The sequence below is a fragment of the Myotis yumanensis genome, unplaced genomic scaffold (assembly GCF_028538775.1).
Source record: "Myotis yumanensis isolate MYYU_CA2020_CCGP unplaced genomic scaffold, mMyoYum1.0.hap1 SCAF_5, whole genome shotgun sequence".
Taxonomy (NCBI): domain Eukaryota; kingdom Metazoa; phylum Chordata; class Mammalia; order Chiroptera; family Vespertilionidae; genus Myotis; species Myotis yumanensis.
The window spans coordinates 76,827,474-76,848,503 of record NW_027223756.1 but is presented as its reverse complement, the minus strand read 5'-3'; the positions used below and the strand labels follow the sequence as shown (position 1 = coordinate 76,848,503).

Here is a 21,030-nt window from a genome sequence, read left to right as displayed (position 1 = left end):
AGAGGTGAGTCAGAGCTTGCAGGCTGGACTCCCTTGGCTGAGGCTGGTCTGGCCTCTTGGAGAGGTGGGACGGTGGGGACAGGTCCTGGGTCCCAGGAGTCTGGCCCCTCGGAAAGAGCTGTGACCAATTGTTATGGGTGTGTGGCTCTCCTGTGGCCACTGACCACAAACTGGCTTAAAACAACAACGTTTATTCTTTCACAGTTCTAGAGATCAGGAGTCTGACATGGTCTCAAGGTATGTCATTGGGGGTCATTATTTTGTCATTCTAAAGATCACAATCAAGATATTAAAATATAAAAAACAGAGTCATCCAAAATGGTTTGATGCCTCCAATGTGCCAGGCTTGAGATAAACTAATTAACAGAACAGCCATAACCCTCCCCCACACAGTTGAGTGGCTCAGCCCAGGAACCTTTCACTGTGATCTCCAAAACCCCTCTGGGTGGTAGCCTTCCCTGCTCCCTCTGGAGCTGCTGCCACCAAGGTTTACAGAAGCTGCAGGAAGGAGCAGGATCACACCATGGTCATCACAGCTAATAAACTTTCCCTCCTTTTATTAGTGAATTTAATTGGCAAAATAAATTTTTTAATTTTAGGTCTCTGGCTAAGGGCATTGTGCAAACAGGGATTTCCAGCCAGTAGGGTGCTCTCAGGAGCCCGTGTTACACCCTAAAGAACACATCCTGTGGTCCCAAATGATGTATTCCCTTGGGGACAGGAAGGGACACCCCTCCTTGGGGTGGAGTTTCATTGGCTCTTCTCCCAGGATTGTGGGAATGGCTGAGGAGATTCTCAGCTTCCTTGGAGACTTTCCTTTCCTCCAGGCCAGCCCAGCTCCCCACAGAGCCACTGGTGTCAGCCAAGCCCTACCCAACAAGCTAGAGTGGAGGCCAGGAGGGGATGGGAGGCTCTGCTTCTCTTGCGTTAGTAGCACCCAGGTCATCCCAAACCCCAGGACCTTTGCACACCTGCTCCCTCTTCCAGGAAGGCACCCTCTCAGCGGGGCTGGGAGCCAATTCACATTTATGTTACTGATATGCTTGGGCTGTCCTCAGCCATTTCACTGTGTTTTCTGTTATGTGTCTTTTTTGTCTTTTATGCCTCCTGGTGTTTTGTTTTGTTTTTTCTTTTTTTTTTTTCAGCCAAAATACTACGAGTATTTTCTAGTGTAGCATTTTAGTCTTTTTAATGACTTTTTTCATTATATATATTTTTGGTGATTTTCTTAGAGGGTCCTCTAAGAGCTTATCATATACATGTTATTTTTGTGTGTGTGTGTGTGTTCTTTTTTGTGTGTGTGTGAGCACAAACTGAGCTTTATTTCATTGCAAGTGATGTTACCTATGTACACATTTTTTTTTCTCTTTCAAGTTAACTGCTGAAATTGCCCTTAAAGAGACCACATTGTAAAATGTATTTAATTACTAATTTATTAAATTTTCCTGTCAATTGACACATTCTGTATGGAGCCTTTCAAGGATGTTTTGAGAGTTTATTTACAATCACTGAAAGCAGGTGGTTCTGTAAAACTTACAGGTAATTATAGACTCCTTAAACTCACAACATATATAAATTTCAACATTTAAACAAAAGCCCATTTTCTTCCAAAGTAATTTTCTCCCACTTTCTCATAAAAATATAAGAAAGACCACTGAGCCGTCAAGAAAGGGCAAAGGAAAAACACCTTTTGGGTGAAGTGGGCAGCGTGTTGTGTTGCTTTGCTTCAATCAGTGGTGTGACAAGGTTAAAAAAAAATCTCTCTCTCTCTCTCTCTCTCTATATATATATATGAAAGACAACATTCATAGTTTTAAATACTAATATTATATTGAACCCAAATCAAGGTTTCTTTACAAATGATGTATTTTTCCAAAAAGTTTAAAAGACATCACAGAATAATCTGATGTGAAAGTAAATACTCTTACCACAGCAGAGTAATTTAAGAAATATTGTGCAGTATGTTAATACACCATATTATGTAGTACATTGTTGTATATGTGTGTGTTTTTCTACACACGTTTCTGTTTATTATGGCAAAGGTGAAAACGCCACCTCCACAACAGCAACCAGTAAAATTTACCCCAAAAATAACTGCGTACAAAACAGGTCTGTTTCAGAAAAAAAAAGGAAAAGAAAAATCTTTATATGAGTTTTAAATCCTATTTCAAAACAGCAGAAACAACTCCATCATTGGCCACAGGGCCCCGCTGGCCCGCCCCGGGCGAGACCGAGACAACGCCCAGGCCTAGCCCCGCGCACCGAGCCGCCGGGGCTGTAACTCGTGTCCATCCTCGCGTGGTCAGCGTCCAGCTGGGCGTCCGACTCCTCCGCGGAGATCTGCTGCTTTCAGCTCCGGCCATTGCCCCAGCTGCCTCCACGGGCTCCTCTCCGAAACTTCCAGATCCTCGGTTTCTAGTCGCCCGCCGTGTTGACACTGTGCGGGCCTGCGCTGCGTGCTGGGATGTGACGAGCTGGACGTCCAGTTCATGGGGCGGCCATCCAAAGGGCCGTTGTACTGTTTCATAGCTTTCAGGGCGTCCGCCGGCCTTCTTCACAGTCCCAAATCCATCAAAGAGTTCCTGGGTGTCCGCGTCGGACACTCTGAAATCCAGGTTGGACACCCACAGTTTCCCACCGTCTCCGCGCCGGCGCCACCGCCAAAGCCGCTGTCAAAAAGGTCCTGTTGCCACTTGTCGGGAAGTTGTTTCGGTCGGTTGTAGGGCGCCGGCTGGTTCCTGCCTCCGCCAGTTCGCCCGGTTCCGGTTCCGGTTCCGGATGGGCCTGCGACCCAGCTCACTTTGCCACCCGCGGCCGCTGGCTCCGGTTCAGCTTAATGATGTTGTCCAGAGACATGTCCATTTTGTCGACCAAGGCGGGCGCGGAGTTCGCCGTGTTTTTGTTTTTTTAAATATATTTTTATTGATTTCTGAGAGGAAGGTGGGGGAAAGAGAAACATCAATGATGAGAATCATTGATTGGCTGCCTCCTGCAGGCCCCACACTGGGGATTGAGCCTGCTCAGGAATCAAACCGTGACCTGGTTCAGAGGTCAATGCTCAACCACTGAACCATGCTGGCTGGGCTGGTTGCTTTTGTATTGTAGCAAAATACACATAAAACTTGCCATTTTTAATCATTTTTCAGTGCACAACTCAGTGGCATTAAGTACCTTCACACTGTTGTGCATCCATTCCCACCATCTCCAGGACTTTCTCATTTTCCAAAACTGAAACTCTGTCCACCTTAAGCACTAACTCCTTGCCCTGGCTCATGTGGCCTAGTTAGTTGGAGCATTGTCCTGTGCACCAAAGGGTCAAGGGTTTGATTCCCGGTCAGGGCATTGTGGGTTCAAGGTCGGGGAGCATACGGCAGGCCACTAATAAATGTTTCTCACATCAATACTTTTTTCTGTCCCTCCCTCTCTAAAACCAATGAAAAACATATCCTCGGATGAGGATTAAAAAACAAAACAAAACACTAATTCTTCCCCACCCTCCCCCAGCCCTGGCTCCCACCATTCTGCTTTTTCTTTTTCTTTCTTTCTTCTTCTTTTTTTTTTTTTGTTTTTTTTGTTAATCTTAACCCAAGGATATTTTTCCATTGATTTTAGAGAAGTGGAAAGGAGAGGGAAAGACTAAGAGAAACATTGATGTGAGAGAGACACATTGATTGGTTGCCTCCTGCATACACCCGGACCAGAGCCCAGGGACCTGCAACCGAGGTCTATGCCCTTGACCAGAATCAAACCAGGGACCCTTCAGTCCCCAGGCCGACACTCTATCCACTGAGCAAAGCCGGCCAGGGTTGCTTTCTTTTTTTCTCCTTCAGTTTTTTTTTTTTTTAATTTCAAGAAAAACAATCAAATATAATGTTACATGCAATAAACACCAATTCAAGAAAAATGATCTTACATATAATAGTTTTACCTACAATAAACATTAATATTTCAAGAATAGCCCTAACCGGTTTGGCTCAGTGGATAGGGTGTCAGCCTGCGGACTGAAGGGTCCCAGGTTTGATTCCAGGCAAGGGCATGTACCTTGGTTTCGGGCACATCCCCAGTAGGGGGTGTTCAGGAGGCAGCTGATTGATGTTTCTCTCTCATTGATATTTCTAACTCTCTATCCCTCTCCCATCCTCTCTGTAAAAAATCAATAAAATATATTTTAAAAAATAAATAAATAAAAGGATTTTAAGTATAATATTACCAAAACTGTACTAACATAGTATAATATCACAAAAGTTGTAGGAAATATTAAAAATCTGCAAATAACAGGATTACTTCTATTATATTCTAGTATATATTATTTTCCCCCCTCTGGCTCTATTTTTGTTCATTAGTTTATGTTGTTCATCATATTCCACAAATGAGTGAGATCATATGATATTTATCTTTCTCCAGCTGGTTTATTTCGCTTAGCATGATGCTTTTAAAGTCTATTTTGTTGGATATGAGAAGTATTGCTACTCCAGCTTTTTTTTTCTTTTCCATTTGCTTGGAAAATTTTTTTCATCCCTTCACTTTCATCCTTTGTGTGTCTTTTGTTTTGAGGTGGGTCTCTTGTAGACAGCATGTAGTTGGGTCATGTTTTTACATCCATTCAGCTACCCCATACCTTTTGATTGGAGCATTTAATCCATTTACATTTAGGGTTATTATTGAGAGTTACTTATAGCCATTTTAATTCTGTATGGGTAGGTTTCTCTCTGTTTCTTCTTCTCAGCAATCCCTTACAGCAATCCCTTTAGCATTTCTTATAATGCTGGCTTGATGGTGATTAACTCCTTTAGCCTTTTTTTGTCTGGGAAGTTCTTTATTTGACCATCTATTTTGAATGATAGCCTTGCTGGATATAGTAATCTTGGTCTCAGATCCTTGCTTTCCTTTACCTTGAGTACTTCATGCCATTCCCTTCTGGCCTGTAGAGTTTCTGATGAGAAATCAGGTGTCAGCCTTATGGGAACTCCTTCGTACGTAACAGTTTTCTCTTGCTGCCTTTAAGATTCTCTCTTTGTCTTCAATTTTAAAAAATATATATTTTATTGACTTTTTATAGAGAGAAAGGGAGAGGGATAGAGAGTTAGAAACATCAATGAGAGAGAAACATCGATCAGCTGCCTCCTGCACACCCCCTACTGGGGATGTGCCCACAACCAAGGTACATGCCCTTGACAGGAATCAAACCCGGGACCTCTCAATCCACAGGCCAACGTTCTAGCCACTGAGCCAAACCAGTTATGACTGTCTTTAATTTTTGACATTTTAATTATGATGTGTCTGGGCTTGGGTCTGTTTGGGTTCTTCTTGTTTGGAGTTCTCTGTGCCTTCTGAACTTGTGTGACTTTTTTCCTTTTCCTGGTAGGGAAGTTTTCTACCATTATTTCTTCAAACACCTTCTCTATTCCTTTCTCCCTTTCTGCCTCATCTGGCACACCTACTATACTAATATTGTTACGTTTCACATTGTCTCACAGCTCCCTTAAGCTGTCCTCCTGTTTTTTAATTGTTTTTTCTTTTTGGTGCTCTAATTGAGTGATATTTTCAACTCTGTCTTCTAAATCACAGATTCAATCCTCAGCTTCCCCTAATCTGCTGTGTATTCCTTCCAATGTGTTCTTTATTTCTGTTATGTCATTCTTTATCTCAGACTGTTCTTTTTTCATAGTTACTATATCTTTTTTCATACTGTTGAGCATTTTTAACATCATTACTCTGAACTCTTGTTTCAGATAAATTTCTTATCTCTGCTTAATTTATCTCTTCTGGAGAATTCACTAGTTCTTTCATTTGGGGGTTGTTTCTTTGTTTCCTCATGTTGGTTGTCTGTTTGGGTTGGTGACTGTGTTTTATGTAGATCCTCTATACCAGCAGTCGCCAACCTTTCGTACCTCACAGACCAGCAGTGGTCCCGGACCACCAGTTAGCAACCGCTGTTCTATACCTCTCAATCTCTAGTGCAGGACAGTGTTAAAGGCTGTTTCTGACTAATTGGATCAGGCAAAGATTCAAAGCCTCCAGAGACCGCCTCTGTCCACAGACTAACACAGTGGTTCTCAACCTTCCTAATGCCGCAACCCTTTAATACAGTTCCTCATGTTGTAGTGACCCCCAACCATAAAATTATTTTCGTTGCTACTTCACAACTGTAATTTTGCTACTGTTATGAATCGTAATGTAAATATCTGATATCCAGGATGTATTTTCATTGTTATAAATTGAACATAATTAAAGCATAGTGATTAATCACAAAAACAATATGTAATTTTATATGTGTTTTCCGATGGTCTTAGGCGACCCCTGTGAAAGGGTCATTCCACCCCAAAGGGGTCGCGACCCACAGGTTGAGAACCGCTGGACTAACAGGATTCCAACTTGAATTGCCCCCAGCCAGGCAATGGCCCTCAGGTGTGAGGAGAGTTTTTTCAACAGGGTGGGGCAGTTGCTTCTGTCTGGAGGCTAATTGTTACTTTTAATCTCTTAAGTGGCCTCAGGGCAAGGTGTTTCCAATAGGGTGTGTCAGACTGTCTTCCCCCCAGGCAAGGCAGAGGTCTATGTGGGAAAGATGTCCACTGCTGTTTGAGGGAATTACTCAGCCCAGAAAACTTGGGGTGTCTGCCTTCTGAGCTCTATCTCCCAAGTCCTCAGTCTGGGTTCTGCTCTCACAGCTCCAGTCCACTTCACTCTCCCTCTGCCAGAGCACAAGGTGGGTGGCTCCACAGGGAATTTTTTTGTGTTGGCCCTTCAAGAGGGTTCCCGAACTTTCATCTGCCACTCCCTGGTAGATAGCACCCCACTGCTTTTCACAGTTAGATGTTATGTGGGTACCCTCCTCAGTTTGGTGCTCTCTGCTGGGGAGCCCAGCTTCGGGATTAGATCTCAGAGTTCTCAGTGGCACCCCCCCCCCTCCAGCTGAGATATCTCTCCGGGACTTCAGTTGCCATCTGTGGGTGACTGGCCAGCCCTTTAGCGCCTCTGCCCCTCCTACCAGTCTCTATGCGGTCTCCACCTTCAGTCCTTGGGTAACAGGGTTCTCGCCTGTGACTTTTCCATTGATTATTCAGGAAGCCTTTCCATATTTCAGTTATAATTCCAGCTTGTTCCTGGGAGCATGTCCGTGCAGCATCCTCCTACTCTGCCACCATTTTTTTCAAGGTTGCTTTCTTTTTCTATAAATCTTACTCCTTTAATGACCTCCTATGAGTAGAATCACACATATTTGTCCTTTTGTGTCTGGCTTATCTCACTGAGCATAATGTTCATCCACATTGTAGCAGCTGTAAATTTCCTTCATTTTAAAGGCTGAATATAAAAAATATAAATAAATAAAGGCTGAATAGTATTCCAGTGTGTAGATGCACCACATTTTGCTTATCCACTCATCTTTCCATGGACACTTGGGTTGTTTTCACCTCTTGACCACTGTGAATCATGCTGTTCTAAACATGGGTGTGCAAATCTGGTTAAATCATTGCTTTCAGTTCTTCGGAGTATACACCCTGAAGTGAGATTGCTGGGTCCTATGGTACCATATACATCTTAATATACAAGAATCACCTGCAGATGGACACTAATTACCTGGCCTAGTAGCTCAGTTGGTAAGAGTGTCAATATGCCAAGGTTGTGGGTTTAATCCCCAGTCAGGGCATACACAGGAATCAACCAATGAATGCATAAGTGAGTGGAACAACAAATCAGTGTTTCTCCCTTTCTCTCTCTCTAATCTATGAAAAAACAACAGTATTCCTATTTAGCCTAGTCCCTTGTTCCTTTTTTTGCTATTACTGTTATACTTATTATATCAATTTATGTTACAAACCTAGCAGTGCATTTTTATATAGTTGTTACTTATATAATTTTGTCAATTAAATGCTGACTGGTTCTTATCAGGGATGCCTTTTTCTGACCATGTTAGAAGCCGTTGTCCCACCCCTCCTGGATTTTCCTCCTGGCTCTGGTCTGTATTAATGTGTCCCTTATGGGGACTACCTCCCATTCTGCAACAACAGCTCGGTTATCAGAGAAATTGGGGTGTCCTCTTCCCTTCTGGATGCTGGAGGTGGGGTCGTTATGATATCTCAAGAAAAATAATTTTCTGAAACTTGCACAGGAGGATGAGTGATTTTTATTTGTGTGGAATTACATCCATGGGTTTCCAAAGTCCCATTCCAGTCATTGAAGAAGTGTAGCTGGAGTTTCAGTAGAGCTAGAAGTAAAGCCAGCATCTAGAATTGTTGCTCCATGTTGCAGTCAGATCCAGTTCAGCATGAGGCTAGTTGCAGTTGATGAATCATTGTTGGGGTCCACATGTTGGTGACATGCTCCAGGAGAGCACATCAGATCAATAAGAGTCCCAAGAGCATAGGAGGAACCAAGAGCACAGAGCACAAGAGTGAACTCCTTTGTTTAGGAAATTAAGTATCCCAAATTTCATGCCCTTGCATTGGCCACGCCCATTCTGACCAATGACCTGTTCCCAGGTATAACTGACAGGTACCTTCCCCACGTCACCCCAACTTTACTGGGCATGCATCTACTCTCCCTGTCCAGTCCCTTCCCAGAGATCTGCAGGGAACAGACCGGTGGCTCCCTGGGGAGTATAAAGCTTTAGTTTCCTGGTGAAGTTGCCCAAATGACATGCCTATAATATTTGGCCTTCCCTTTACTCCTTTCCTGTTATTAATAACTAGCTAATTACAATAGTATCAGCTCCATGATGGAATTCTGGACTAAAACCAGACAGCACCGACCGCAAACAGCAGGTGCTCCATTAACACTTGTTAGTTGGGTTCCATTAATGGAGATTATAGAGCACAAATATGAGGCTTGAAAGGAGCAGTGACTTTCAGGAAGTTGCCCAAACTCTAGGCGGCTGGCCCCAACCTGGGGTGGATTCCAAGTCCTTAACAAAAGCTTTTGCTCCCCTAGCTGGTTTGGCTCTGTGGATAGAGCATGGACCAGGGGACTGAAGGGTTCTGGGTTCCATTCCGGTCAAGGGCACATGCCCCGGTTTTGGGCTCGATCCCCAGTAGGGGGCGTGCAGGAGGCAACCGATCAGTGATTCTCATCATTGATGTTTCTCTATCTCTCCTTTCCTCTCTGAAATCAACAAAAATATATATATTTTTAAAAAGCATTTTCTTAAAAAAAACACCTTTTGCCCTCATAGTCTGCGCTCTACCCTCCGGACAGCAGAGGGCGCACATCCTCCTCCAGGAGCTGAAGCGCTTGCGCACGCAGCGTCAAGGGGCGGGGCCATGGGCGAACTGGAAATAATTGCGCAGACGCCGAGTGGGTTGGCCTTTCCGAGGAGCCGACAAGATGGTAAGTGTTGGAACTTTGTTCGTTTGTGTGGGCCTATCCGGCGCCATCCTGGCTCTGGCTGCTCCTTGGAGGCCGGGGTCAGGCCGTGCAGCTGAGACACGTTCCTCCAGACCTTCTGAGCCGCCGGATGTGGGGGCGCAGTCCTTGTGGGTGTCGTGACCACCCGGGGCGGGAGAGGCCTGTATATGCCCTCCTGTCTCAGCCAAATCCCCGTAGCCCCCCGCGCCCTCGGACGGGCCCGAGGTGGTGTGTCCCCACGGACTTTTCTACCGGGGCTGCCGCGCGTTTTTCAGCACGACTTTTGCGCCTGGTGACCCGCTGTAGCCGTGGGGGTGGGAGATGGGTCTCGAGCTCCCGCTCACCCTTGTCTCGGGCCCGCGCAGGCGGAAGTGGAGCAGAAGAAGAAGCGGACCTTCCGCAAGTTCACCTACCGCGGCGTGGATCTCGATCAACTGCTTGACATGTCTTAGTAAGTGTCGGCCGCATCAGGGGAGGGATGGCGGCGGGAGGGGGTCCCAGGGGGCTAGGAGCTGCAGCCTGACTTACTGACGCGGCCTTAGGTCGGTGTAGACGGATGGGTTGCGGCTCTGAGGTTTGACATTAATAGAGTGTTAACGTGCCCTGTTTGACATCTTTTCATTCACTTGATAACGCAAATATCTGTAGCTCACAAGCCTTGTAAGGTCAGGCATCAGGCCCGGGTTTGGCTCCTGGGTGGGAGTCTGCAACCCCAGGTCTAAGATTTGGTTAAAGCTGGAAGATTCTAAGTGGTCTGACTTGTGCTGCTTAAAACTCTTGCCCCCAGGGTCAGGGCGGGTTTGGGTCTGAGTCTCCAGACAGGAGCGAGGGTGGATTGCCGACAGCCAGGGACCCTGCGTCTCCTGAAGGTGTGCCTGGGTCTGGGCGTGGAGGATCCAGTTTCCGGGACACAGCAGGCTGAGGATTTCTCAGGCTCGGCTCCTCCCCTGGGTTCTTGAGGCCTCTAGGAGCACAGCCTTTAGTCCACCAAGTTCCGGCTGCACCACCTCACCTGAGCAGCCTGTCCTTCTTCCTCGGTTTCCTCATTGCTAGACAGTGCTGTGAAGGTTGTCCATTTTGCAGGATTCCTCTTGACTATTTGACTGGGCTGTGAACATTGCTTTGGGGCACTACAGGGAACATTAGTGTTGGTGAGTGAAGGGTGGTGTATCCACCAGGGCTCAGGCCACACATTCTGTCTTGCCTGCCCCCCAGTGAGCAGTTGATGCAGCTGTACAGTGCCCGGCAGCGGCGGCGGCTCAACCGGGGCCTGCGAAGGAAGCAGCACTCGCTTCTGAAGCGCCTGCGCAAGGCCAAAAAGGAGGCGCCTCCCATGGAGAAGCCGGAGGTGGTGAAGACACACCTGCGGGACATGATCATCCTGCCGGAGATGGTGGGCAGCATGGTGGGCGTATACAATGGCAAGACCTTCAATCAGGTGGAAATCAAGGTGTGTGGTGGGACTGCGTTGCCTGGGTGGGTGTGGGCCTGTCCTCCCATGGTCACCTAACAGGTCCATTCTTTGCCTTCCACAGCCTGAGATGATTGGCCACTACCTGGGTGAGTTCTCCATCACCTACAAGCCAGTGAAGCACGGCAGGCCTGGCATTGGAGCCACCCACTCCTCCCGCTTCATCCCTCTCAAGTAGTTAATAAAAAGCAGACTTACCTCATTAGAGTGCAACCCATTCTTCCAAGTGTCTGGGGCTCTGGGCAGTTTGTCAATCATCCAGCAGAGTGGGTTGGGCCTGGGCACAGTACTTGGAAGCTCAGGTCCAGCAAGACTTGTGTAGTGTTTGCCAGAATGTTGGATAGTGAGGGTTCCTGGGTTTCCTGCTGTAAACACAGTGACAGCCACACGGATAGTGAGTGGGTTGGGGGCTCCTGTGACATGTCTGGGAATGTTCAGGGTCCTATGCTATCTTCCCTGTGTCCCTCCCCCTTGATCCTCCCAACCCAGATGTGCAGTTTTGGCTACCTGGCATCTCTTTTTTTTTTTCCCCCAAATATATTTTATTGATTTTTTACAGAGAGGAAGGGAGAGGGATAGAGAGTTAGAAACATCGATGAAAGAGAAACATCGACCAGCTGCCTCCTGCACATCCCCTACTGGGGATGTGCCCGCAACCAAGGTACATGTACTTAACTGGAATCGAACCCGGGACCCTTCAGTCCGCAGGCCAACGCTCTATCCACTGAGCCAAACCGGTTAGGGCATGACTACCTGGCATCTCTTAAGTACCCATAGAGGTGGCCATTGCTGGACTGAATATAGCATCTCCCCTCAGGTCCCCATCCCCTTCATAGGCCCCTTCCATGTCCTCCAGTCAAGGGGTGGGTGCCTACTTTTTAAAAAAATATCTCTTGCCCTGACTGGTTTGGCTCAGTGGATGGAGCGTCGGCCTGTGGACTGAGGGGTCCCGGGTTCAATTCCAGTCAGGGGCATGTGCCTTGGTTGCGGGCACATCCCCAGTGGCGGGTGTGCAGGAGGCAGCTGATGGATGTTTCTCTCTCATTGATGTTTCTAACTCTATCCCTCTCCCTTTCTCTCTGTAAAAAATCAATAAAAATATATTAAAAAAAGAGTATGTGGCCATTTAAAAAAAAATATCTCTTGATTTCAGAGAGGGGGAGAGAGCCATTGATTGGCTGCCCCTGCACAGCCCACACTGGGGATCAACAGTGATCTGGTTCATAGGTTGACCATCAACCACTGAGCCACACCAGTTGGGCTAGGTTCCTATTTCAAGCACATGAACAGCAAGAGCCTTCTAATGACTTGAGCCTTCCCGCCCCTCCAATTTATACACCTGCCCAGCTTTTCTCAGTGCTCTTCACCCTCACCATGCTGCCTGTATCTGTCCCTCTTTTGGGACATGATTCTTTTTTAAAAAAATTTTTTATTGATTTTTAGAGAGGGAGAGAAAGAAAACATCAATGATGAAATAGAATCATTGATTGGCTGCCTCCTGCATGCCCCCTTCTAGGGATTGAGCCTGCAACTCAACATGTGCCCTTGACGGGAATTGAACCTGGGACCTTTCAATCCTCAGGCAGACGCTCTATTCACTGAACCAAACCAGACGGACATGTTTCTGACTGGCATCTGAAAGCCTTGCACAATGACCCCAGGACCCACAGCCTTGAGCCATGGGCCTTGGGTTAAACCTTCCCACAGACCAGGGTGTCTGTCACCACCTCCATAGGGTATGATGCAGAAGGGTCCTAAACGCACTCGCTAAAGCAACCTGGATTCATTTCTTTAATGAGGGGGAGACACACAGATGAAGCAGGAAAGGTGGCATGCCTCAGCAGTTGGTAACTGTCCAGACGGTGATGGAATGGGAAAGTCCAGATGACACCTGGGTTTTGGCTTGAGCAAGTGGAAGGTTGGAGTCACCCATAGGGGACACTTTGTTGGAAACTGTGCTGCTATGTATGTGTACGTACATCTATCTCTTCCAGATCTTTCAGTTTTTTGCACTCTACCTAGAAGTGGGATTGTTGGGTCAAGTGGTGATTCCATGTTTAATTCTTTGAGGAACAGCCATCCTTTTTTCCATAGCACCTTCCTTACCAGTTCATACGCTTCCAATTTCTCCACATCTTCATCAGAACTTGTTACTGTTGGATGGGGGGGGGGGGGGGGGGGGGCGGGTGGTGTTGCTCTTTGTTTTGTGATAGTAGCCTCAGGTGTGAAGTGGCAGACCTTTTTATTGATTTTAGAGGAAGGGAGAAGTGAAAAGGAAGGAGGACCTATGTAATACTTTGTATGTTCCCTGACCAAAGATCTAATCCACAATCTTACCGCTCCAACCAAGTGGGCCACCCAGTCGGGGTCCTAACATTTTGTCACAGAGAAAGCAGAGCCCTGTACCTGCTTCAACCATGATCAACTCCTGGCCTATCTTGCTGCATCTCTATTCCTCCCTTGAATTATTTTTAAACATTTTCAAATGTGGAGAAGAGTTGAAGGATTTTGTGGTAAAAACTCAATATTTAGTTTCTTTGAGCAATATTTTTTACTGTATTACATATTTGGAAATCCGGTCTTTCCTCTATGTAGCCATCAATCTGGCTGCATTTAAAAATCATGTAAAATGTAAGTTCTGGGAGATGAGATCAACCAAAGAACATATATGCATAGCCCATGGTCACAGACAATAAGGTAGGGAAGAATGGGGGTAGGGGGCGTTGTGTAGAGGCTGGGAGGAAAATGGGCGATACCTATAATACTATCAACAATAAAAAATATATTTAGAAATAAAATATAATGTGGCCCTAGCCCACTGTGGCTCAGTTGGTTGAGTGTTGTCCCGTAAACTGAAAGGTCTGTTTGATTCCTGGTCAGGGGACATGCGCAGGTTGCATGTTCAGTCCCAGTTGGGGTGTGTAAGGGGAGGGGGGGGGGCAACCAATCAGTGCTTCTCTCACATTGATGTTTGTCCCTCTCCTCTCTCTAAAGTCAATAAAAATAATTTTAAAAATAAAATAAAAATGACGTGCCCCTGGCCCTGTAGCTCACTTGGTTAGAGTGTCATCCTGATATGCCAAGGTTGCAGGTTTGATCCATGGTCAGGGCACATACAAGAGTAAACCAATGAGTGCATAAATATGTGAAACAAAGCAATGTTTCTCCCTCTCTAAAATCAATAAATGAAAATTTAAAAAACCTTAGGGGCTCTCAGGTCACTTTCTCCCAAATACATTACTCCAGAAATATTTTAAAGCAAAATGCTAAACATTCATCCATAAATACATGTGTGTCGCTAAACCAATGATTGCCAGCAATGGGTGGTCCTGGGCTGTGTGGGGACATCTGTGATTGTCACGACTGGGGTGCTCTTTACATTGAGTGGCAGGGAGGCTGCTCCATATCCCACAGTGCCTAGGCCTCCCACAGTGGATGACCCAGCCCAGATGTCCACAGTGCAGGAAGGAGGGGGTACAGCATGGTCTAGGGCAGCGGTCGCCAACCTTTCGGACCTCACGGACTACCAGTGGTCCACGGACCACTGGTTGGCGACACTGGTCTAGAGTGAAGAACAGGTGACTGTCACTGTGTGTCTGGACATCCCCACCCTATTGGTAACAATCCACATGTCACTGCTCTGAGTGACCATGTGTGGATCTAAAACCAGGAAGCCTTGGCCATGGTCCCGCCACCTGTCCCTTGGTGGCCACAGATGTCCACACAGACCTGGAGCACATCCTAAGATGCAACCGTAGCTGAATTCCCTGAGGGAGCTGATCTCTTTGGAAAGACCCCACCAGCTCCTGAGGGGGCCCACTTGTCAGGACAGGGTCTGAGCTGGACCTGTAGTCAGGAACTCGACATTCATGAGATCCACTGAGTGGGAGCAGATTCAGGATGGGGGCAGCCGGCCTGGGAGAGTGACCAGGATAATTGGCTTCCTCTGTCTTCAGTGGTGAAGGGAGTCTTTGGGGACATCTGTGATCAATGCTAGGAAAGCAAAAGGGCTTTGCAGGGGTTAGTGGGTCTGGGGGCTGGCTGGACATGAGTGTCTGTGTGGATCCCTCCACTCAATCTGAAGACTCCCACTCATAACCTGGGGCCCACACCTGTAACCCAGGGTCCTTAGCAAGACCTGCAGGTTGGTGAGGATGGAGAATGCAGGACGATTTTTCTCAAGGCTGTCACAAGTATTTATACCCCTGCCTTGTCCTATGATTATTCCCATTTGTCTTAGTTTACCTTCCCAGAGGTCAGGCTGCTTCTTTTAACCCAAAGTATTTTTAAAAATATTTTCTTTATTGATTTCAGAGAGGAAGGGAGAGGGAAAGAGAGACACAAACATCAATGAGAGAGAATCATTGACCGACTGCCTCCTGCATGCACCCTATTGAGGATAGAGCCAGTAACCCAGGCATCTGACCAGGAATTGAACCGTGATCTCCTGGTTTATAGGTCAATATTCAACCACTTGAGCACACTGCCCAGGCTCAACCCAAAGCATTATTGCCCACTCTTTAATCTTTGCTTTTTGTGGCAATTCATAAAATAATAGTACAACTCATTACAAATGGCCTAATATTTGATGACAGTACTGTTAATCCCCCTTTAAGAGAAATAGAAGTGGGAAGTGAGAGGCCAAGAAGCCTCAACTGAGGATTTCTGCTGGGAAAAGGGCTGAGGCCAGCAAGAGGGTCCCAGGAGAGGTTGAGAGTAGCTCTACTGAAGTCTCAGGCCCAGGAGGGAGGGAAACATCGATGTGAGAGAAAGAGACACAATTAGTTGCCTCCCGCATGCCACTGACTGGGTATTAAACCTGCAACCTGGTTATGTGCCCTGACCAGGAATTGAACCCACCATCTTTTGGTGTACGGGACAATGCTCCAACCAACCGAACCACACTGGCCAGGGCAGCTATAGTTAATTTTAATAACATATTTCCTTTAAAATCTAGTGTACAGTTATATTCACAGCATATCTCAATTTGGGCAGTCACATTACAAAAGCTTACTAGTCATGTGTGGCCAGTGGCTGCTGTACTGGACTTCACAACTCTCATTGCTGAGCGCACAGCAGTGACCAAGACTCAGCCCCAGAGATCCCAGTCTAATGCCAGAGACAAGAAAAATGGGTAAAGAAATGAGGCCGAAACCGGTTTGGCTCAGTGGATAGAGCGTCGGCCTGCGGACTGAAAGGTCCCAGGTTCGATTCCAGTCAAGGGCATGTACCTTAGTTGCGGGCACATCCCCAGTGGGAGATGTGCAGGTGGCAGCTGATCAATGTTTCTCTCTCATTGATGTTTCTAACTCTCTATCTCTCTCTCTTCCTCTCTGTAAAAATTCAATAACATATATTTAAAAAAAGAAATGAGGAGGTGGCATCTGAGAAGAGATTTCACCTTCAAGGACCTTCTGTAATGGTCACCTAATATTTCCTAAGTCCCTTCATATGTTCTGCATATCAAGAGAGGAGTCGGGGCTCTGTGAAGGAGAGTAGGACCTATAGATGCCAACATTGTCAAAGACACCCCCAGATTCCAAAAAGTTTGGTCATATGCCATCAAAAAAAAAGAAGTCCTGGCCAGTTTTGCTCAGTGGATTGAGCGTTGGCCTGCGGACTCAAGGGTCCCAGGTTCGATTCCGGTCAAGGGCATGTACTTTGGTTGCGGGCACATCCCCAGTAGCGGGTGTGCAGGAGGCAGCTGATCGATGTTTCTCTCTCATCGATGTTTCTAACTCTCTATCCCTCTCCCTTCCTCTCTGTAAAAAATCAATAAAAAATTATTTTTTAAAAAAGTGAAATCATACGGTATTTGTCTTAAAAAAAATAGAAGTTACATAAAGGAATTGAGTTGGGTAGTGTTCTCTCCTCTTCTATTTTCTGGGGAATATTTTTTTAGAACTGATGTTATTTCTTTCTGAATGTTTGGTTGAAATTCACTAATGAAACCATCTGAGCCAAAGACTCCAAAGACTCCAAACCGGTTTCGGCTAGAGAGATTCTTAAAAGCAGCAAGAGAAAGACAGTCAGTTACCTACAAGGGAGTACCCATACGACTGTTAACTGGGCCCAAATTCATAACCAGAGTCTACCAGCATTGTTTATAGGGGCCTATTTCTCGAGCGCCCTATAAGGAAAAAGCTGCAGACTAGGCTTCCAAGGTAAGTCACCTTTATAAGAGAGCTCCTAGGACCCAAATTTGACCAATAGGACTTAGACTTTCCCTGTCCAATCAGAGCTGCCTAGGTTTATCCTTATTTGCATATTCACTGACAAATTAAGAGTGGCTCTATTCTGACCAATCAAACTAAAGATGTGAAGTCTTTATTTCCATAGAAGTATTTTGTTTCCCCAGTTGATAAGGGAGTATTTTGGGGACAAGTCTTTGTTGAAAGGTTTTCCACTACAGATTTCTTTCATAGATATGACTATGCAGATGATGTATTTCTTCTTGAGGGAGCTTTCATTTTAGTGTCTTTTAAGGAATTGGTGCATTTCAAGTAGGATGTTAAATTTATGGGCATAGAATTGTCCCTAGTATTTAATCTGTTTAATATCATTAGGGTCTGTGGTGACTGATATGCTTTCTTTCATTCCTGATATTGGTCTTTTTTGGAGGGCTAATCTAGCTAATCTAGTTTTGTAAATTTTTTTGGATCTTTTCAAAGAATAATTTTTTGCTTCATTAATTTCCCTGTTTCCTTGGTTTGTGCTCTGATCTTTTTGATTTCCTTCTCAAAAGGAGTTTGGGGCCTGACTGGTGTGGCACAGTGGTTGAGCATTAACCTATGAATCAGGAGGTCATGGTTCTTTGGTTCTATTCCTGGTCAGGTGGTGCAGGAGGCAGCCAATCAATGATTCTCTCTCATCTCTGAAATCAATTAAAAAAGTATTTTTTTTTTAAAAAGGAAGTTTGGGCCTATCAGCATGTTTTTATTTGGACTTGCTGGTATGCTGGTACCCCTTGTGACCCCTCCTCTCCCAAAGCCAAGCTAATCCCCCTCATATGTTTTGTGTGTGTTTTCTTGCTAATCCTCACCCAAGAATAGTTTTTCCATTGATTTTTTTTAGAGGGAGGGAGGGAGAAAAACATCAATGTGAGAGAAAGCAGGAGCCCTGACCCACGGGGGCAGAGATGGAACCTGCAATCCAGGTAAGTGCCCTTGACCAGGTATCAAACCCTTAATCCTTCCTTGTATAGGCCGACGCTCCAATCACTAAGCCACTTGGGCCAGCCCACCAATATCCCTTTATATGGGTCCTTGGGGAATCTGACGTAAATTTAATTTTAAAAAAAATTAATTTAAAAAGATTCTGATGGGTGCCAGAAGAAGAGAGAGAGCAAGATATTGAAAACCTATTTGAAGAAATAAATGACAGAAAACTTCCCCTACCTGGTGAAAGAAATAGACTTACAAGTCAGGAAGCCCAGACTGGTGATGAGAGAGATGTTTCTCTCTCATCGATGTTTCTAACTCTCTATCTCTCTCCCTTCCTCTCTGTAAAAAGTCAATAAAAGATATATAAAAAAAAAAAAGAAACATGGATGAGAGAGAAACATCGATCAGCTGCCTCCTGCACACCTCCTACTGGGGATGTGCCCGAAACCCAGGTACATGCCCTTGACCGGAATCGAACCTGGGACCTTTCAGTCCGAAGGCTGATGCTCTAGCCACTGAGCCAAACCGGTTTCGGCTAGAGAGATTCTTAAAAGCAGCAAGAGAAAGACAGTCAGTTACCTACAAGGGAGTACCCATACGACTGTCAGCTGATTTCTCAACAGAAACTTTGCAGGCCAGAAGGGAGTGGCAAGAAATATTCAAAGTGATGAATAGCAAGAACCTACAACCAAGATTACTTTACCCAGCAAAGCTATCATTCAGAATTGAAGGTCAAATAAAGAGCTTCACAGATAAGAAAAAGCTAAAGGAGTTCATCACCACCAAACCAGTATTATATGAAATGCTGAAAGGTATCCTTTAAGAAGAGGAAGAAGAAGAAAAAGGTAAAGATACAAATTATGAACTACAAATACACATCTATCAACAAGTGAATCTAAAAATCAAGTGAATAGCCGAAACGGGTTTGGCTCAGTGGATAGAGCATCGGCCTGCGGACTGAAAGGTCCCAGGTTCGATTCCGGTCAAGGGCATGTACCTTGGTTGCGGGCACATCCCTAGTAGGAGATGTTCAGGAGGCAGCTGATCGATGTTTCTCTCTCATTGATGTTTCTAACTCTCTATCTCTCTCCCTTCCTCTCTGTAAAAAATCAATAAAATATATTTAAAAAATAAATAAAAAATAAAATAAAAATCAAGTGAATAAATAATCTGATGAATAGAATAAACTGGTGAATACAATAGAATCAGGGGCATAGAAAGGGAGTGGACTGACTATTCTTGGAGGGAAAGGGGTGTGGGGGTGTGGGAAGAGACTGGACAAAAATCGTACACCTATGGATGAGGACAGGCAAGGGGGGTAAGGGTGGGGGGGGGGGGACCGGGTGGAGGGGAGCTATGGGGGAAAAAAGAGGAACAACTGTAATAATCTGAACAATAAAGATTTAAATTTTTTTTAATATATTTTTTATTGATGTTTTTTTTTTCCAGAGAGGAAGGGAGAGAGATAGAGAGCCAGAAACATCGATGAGAGAGAAACATCAATCAGCTGCCTCCTGCACATCCCCCACTGGGGATGTGCCCGCAACCCAGGTACATGCCCTTGACCGGAATCGAACCTGGGACCCTTCAGTCTGCAGGCCGACGCTCTATCCACTGAGCCAAACCGGCTTCAGCTAAAGATTTAATTTTTTTTAAAAAAAGGGATCAAAGGTCTCAAATTTCCATATATATATATATATATATATATATATATAAAAGATTCTGATGAAAGTCAAGGATTGTTCCCATCAATATGTACATGGGCACAGTCAATTTTGCAGTTTTAAGGAAGTTCAAGGGTCATGAACTCAGAAGGCCCAGCCTGGACCCCAAATTTGATGTGTCAGCTTCCAACATCTTTACTTTTTGACTTGTGAATCAGGAGCTTCACACAGACAGTTTGTTCTAATAATCTAATGCTAAAAAGCAGAAAAGTAGAAATGAGGGGCCTGGTACAAGGGAGTTATTTGCAGCTTCAACAACTGTATTCGGTCAACCTTTTTCAACCAAAGCACTTCGCTGCAGCAGCTCTGTCTTCTTTTTCATTCCTGAATTCCTTTAGGGCCGAGACCAACCTGCTCACCTCTCTCACCCTCTGGTAGGGAATTGGAGGATATCCTTCCAGAATTTTTTTCTGTGCATTTGCAGATATGAATACATAGCCCCCATTTATTTTATGGAAACAGGACCCCAGCTATGCTTCATTCTTTCTACCCTCGAGATAAGCCTGGTCATGAAATATCAATCTGGACGAAGTCTCCACCCTGTAGAGGAGGAAACGGGCCCAGAATCAAGGTCTGCCTTGAATTGACCACTTTAGGCGACCCCCACCCCCAATTAGGAAAGTTGGCTAATACCTTTATTGCTTTGGGGGGAGGAGGGTGCTCAGGAGCTCTTGGTGGGGCAAGCCCGCTTCCTCTTCACCGTCTCGGGCTTCTGACTGCTCAGGCTGGCGCTGGCCCTGCGGATGGCGGCCATGCGCCGTTCCGGGAGGTACTTGTTCTTGCGGATCAAGTGCTGGATACTGCCCGGGCGTTCTTACAAGTAGGAGGTAGCCGGCTTTCGATGGCCGGATCTCCGCTTCTTGACGACCAACACACCTTTGCCGTTGGCTGCCGGCTCCACGCCCACCCTCTTGCAGTAAATCAGCCCGTTGTAGCGAACGGAGTTGCGAGCCTGCAGATTATTGGGTTCGAAGCTGTACGTCTGCTTGTTCCTCTTGATCAGGAAGCTGGAGCAGTCCCTCACACCATCCATTGCAGGTGGGCAGACACAGCGGCAGCATCTCTCACTGCGGCAGCTGGAGACCAGAAAAGGTAGGCTTTTTTTGACCCTTGACCTCGTCTGAAGAAAAGTCCCGGGGTGAGGGGGGCTGGGAGGCACCCTGCTGAGTCCCCGAGCCGCGTCCTGGCCCGCGAGGATTACACCCGCCTCACGGATGTTTCGGGGAGCCGGTTAGCACCCCTAACCTCCAACCACAGGTCCAAACCCCTACGAGGTCGTCGCTGCAGCCTCACTTCCCCACCTCCACTTTCCGCCCCGCCCCAAGGGGGT

The 21,030-nt window shown here is 45.9% G+C and overlaps 2 protein-coding genes and 1 pseudogene across 2 annotated transcripts in view; 2 read left to right on the top strand and 1 right to left on the bottom strand.

The window, feature by feature from the left end:
- DAZAP1 (DAZ associated protein 1) overlaps window positions 1–9,276 on the top strand; it is a 33,995-nt gene extending 24,719 nt beyond the window's left edge. The window contains exon 12 of the mRNA XM_070415669.1: window positions 9,170–9,276. Coding sequence (XP_070271770.1) covers window positions 9,170–9,276 — 107 coding nt within the window. The remainder of the gene's footprint in view (window positions 1–9,169) is intronic.
- On the bottom strand, window positions 1,416–20,897 carry LOC139011417 (large ribosomal subunit protein eL28 pseudogene; annotated as a pseudogene).
- RPS15 (ribosomal protein S15) lies at window positions 9,238–11,015 on the top strand. The gene is made up of 4 exons (XM_070415674.1): window positions 9,238–9,324; window positions 9,708–9,793; window positions 10,558–10,792; window positions 10,878–11,015. Exons 1-4 carry the CDS (start codon window positions 9,322–9,324, stop codon window positions 10,989–10,991), a joined length of 438 nt encoding a protein of 145 aa, XP_070271775.1. The 5' UTR covers window positions 9,238–9,321; the 3' UTR covers window positions 10,992–11,015.
- Window positions 20,898–21,030: the final 133 nt, after the last annotated feature.

Coding starts and splice junctions, on each gene's coding strand:
- RPS15 (XM_070415674.1), top strand. Junction 9,794..10,557: donor CAACTGCTTGACATGTCTTA/GTAAGTGTCGGC, acceptor CCTGCCCCCCAG/TGAGCAGTTGATGCAGCTGT. Junction 10,793..10,877: donor TCAATCAGGTGGAAATCAAG/GTGTGTGGTGGG, acceptor TGCCTTCCACAG/CCTGAGATGATTGGCCACTA.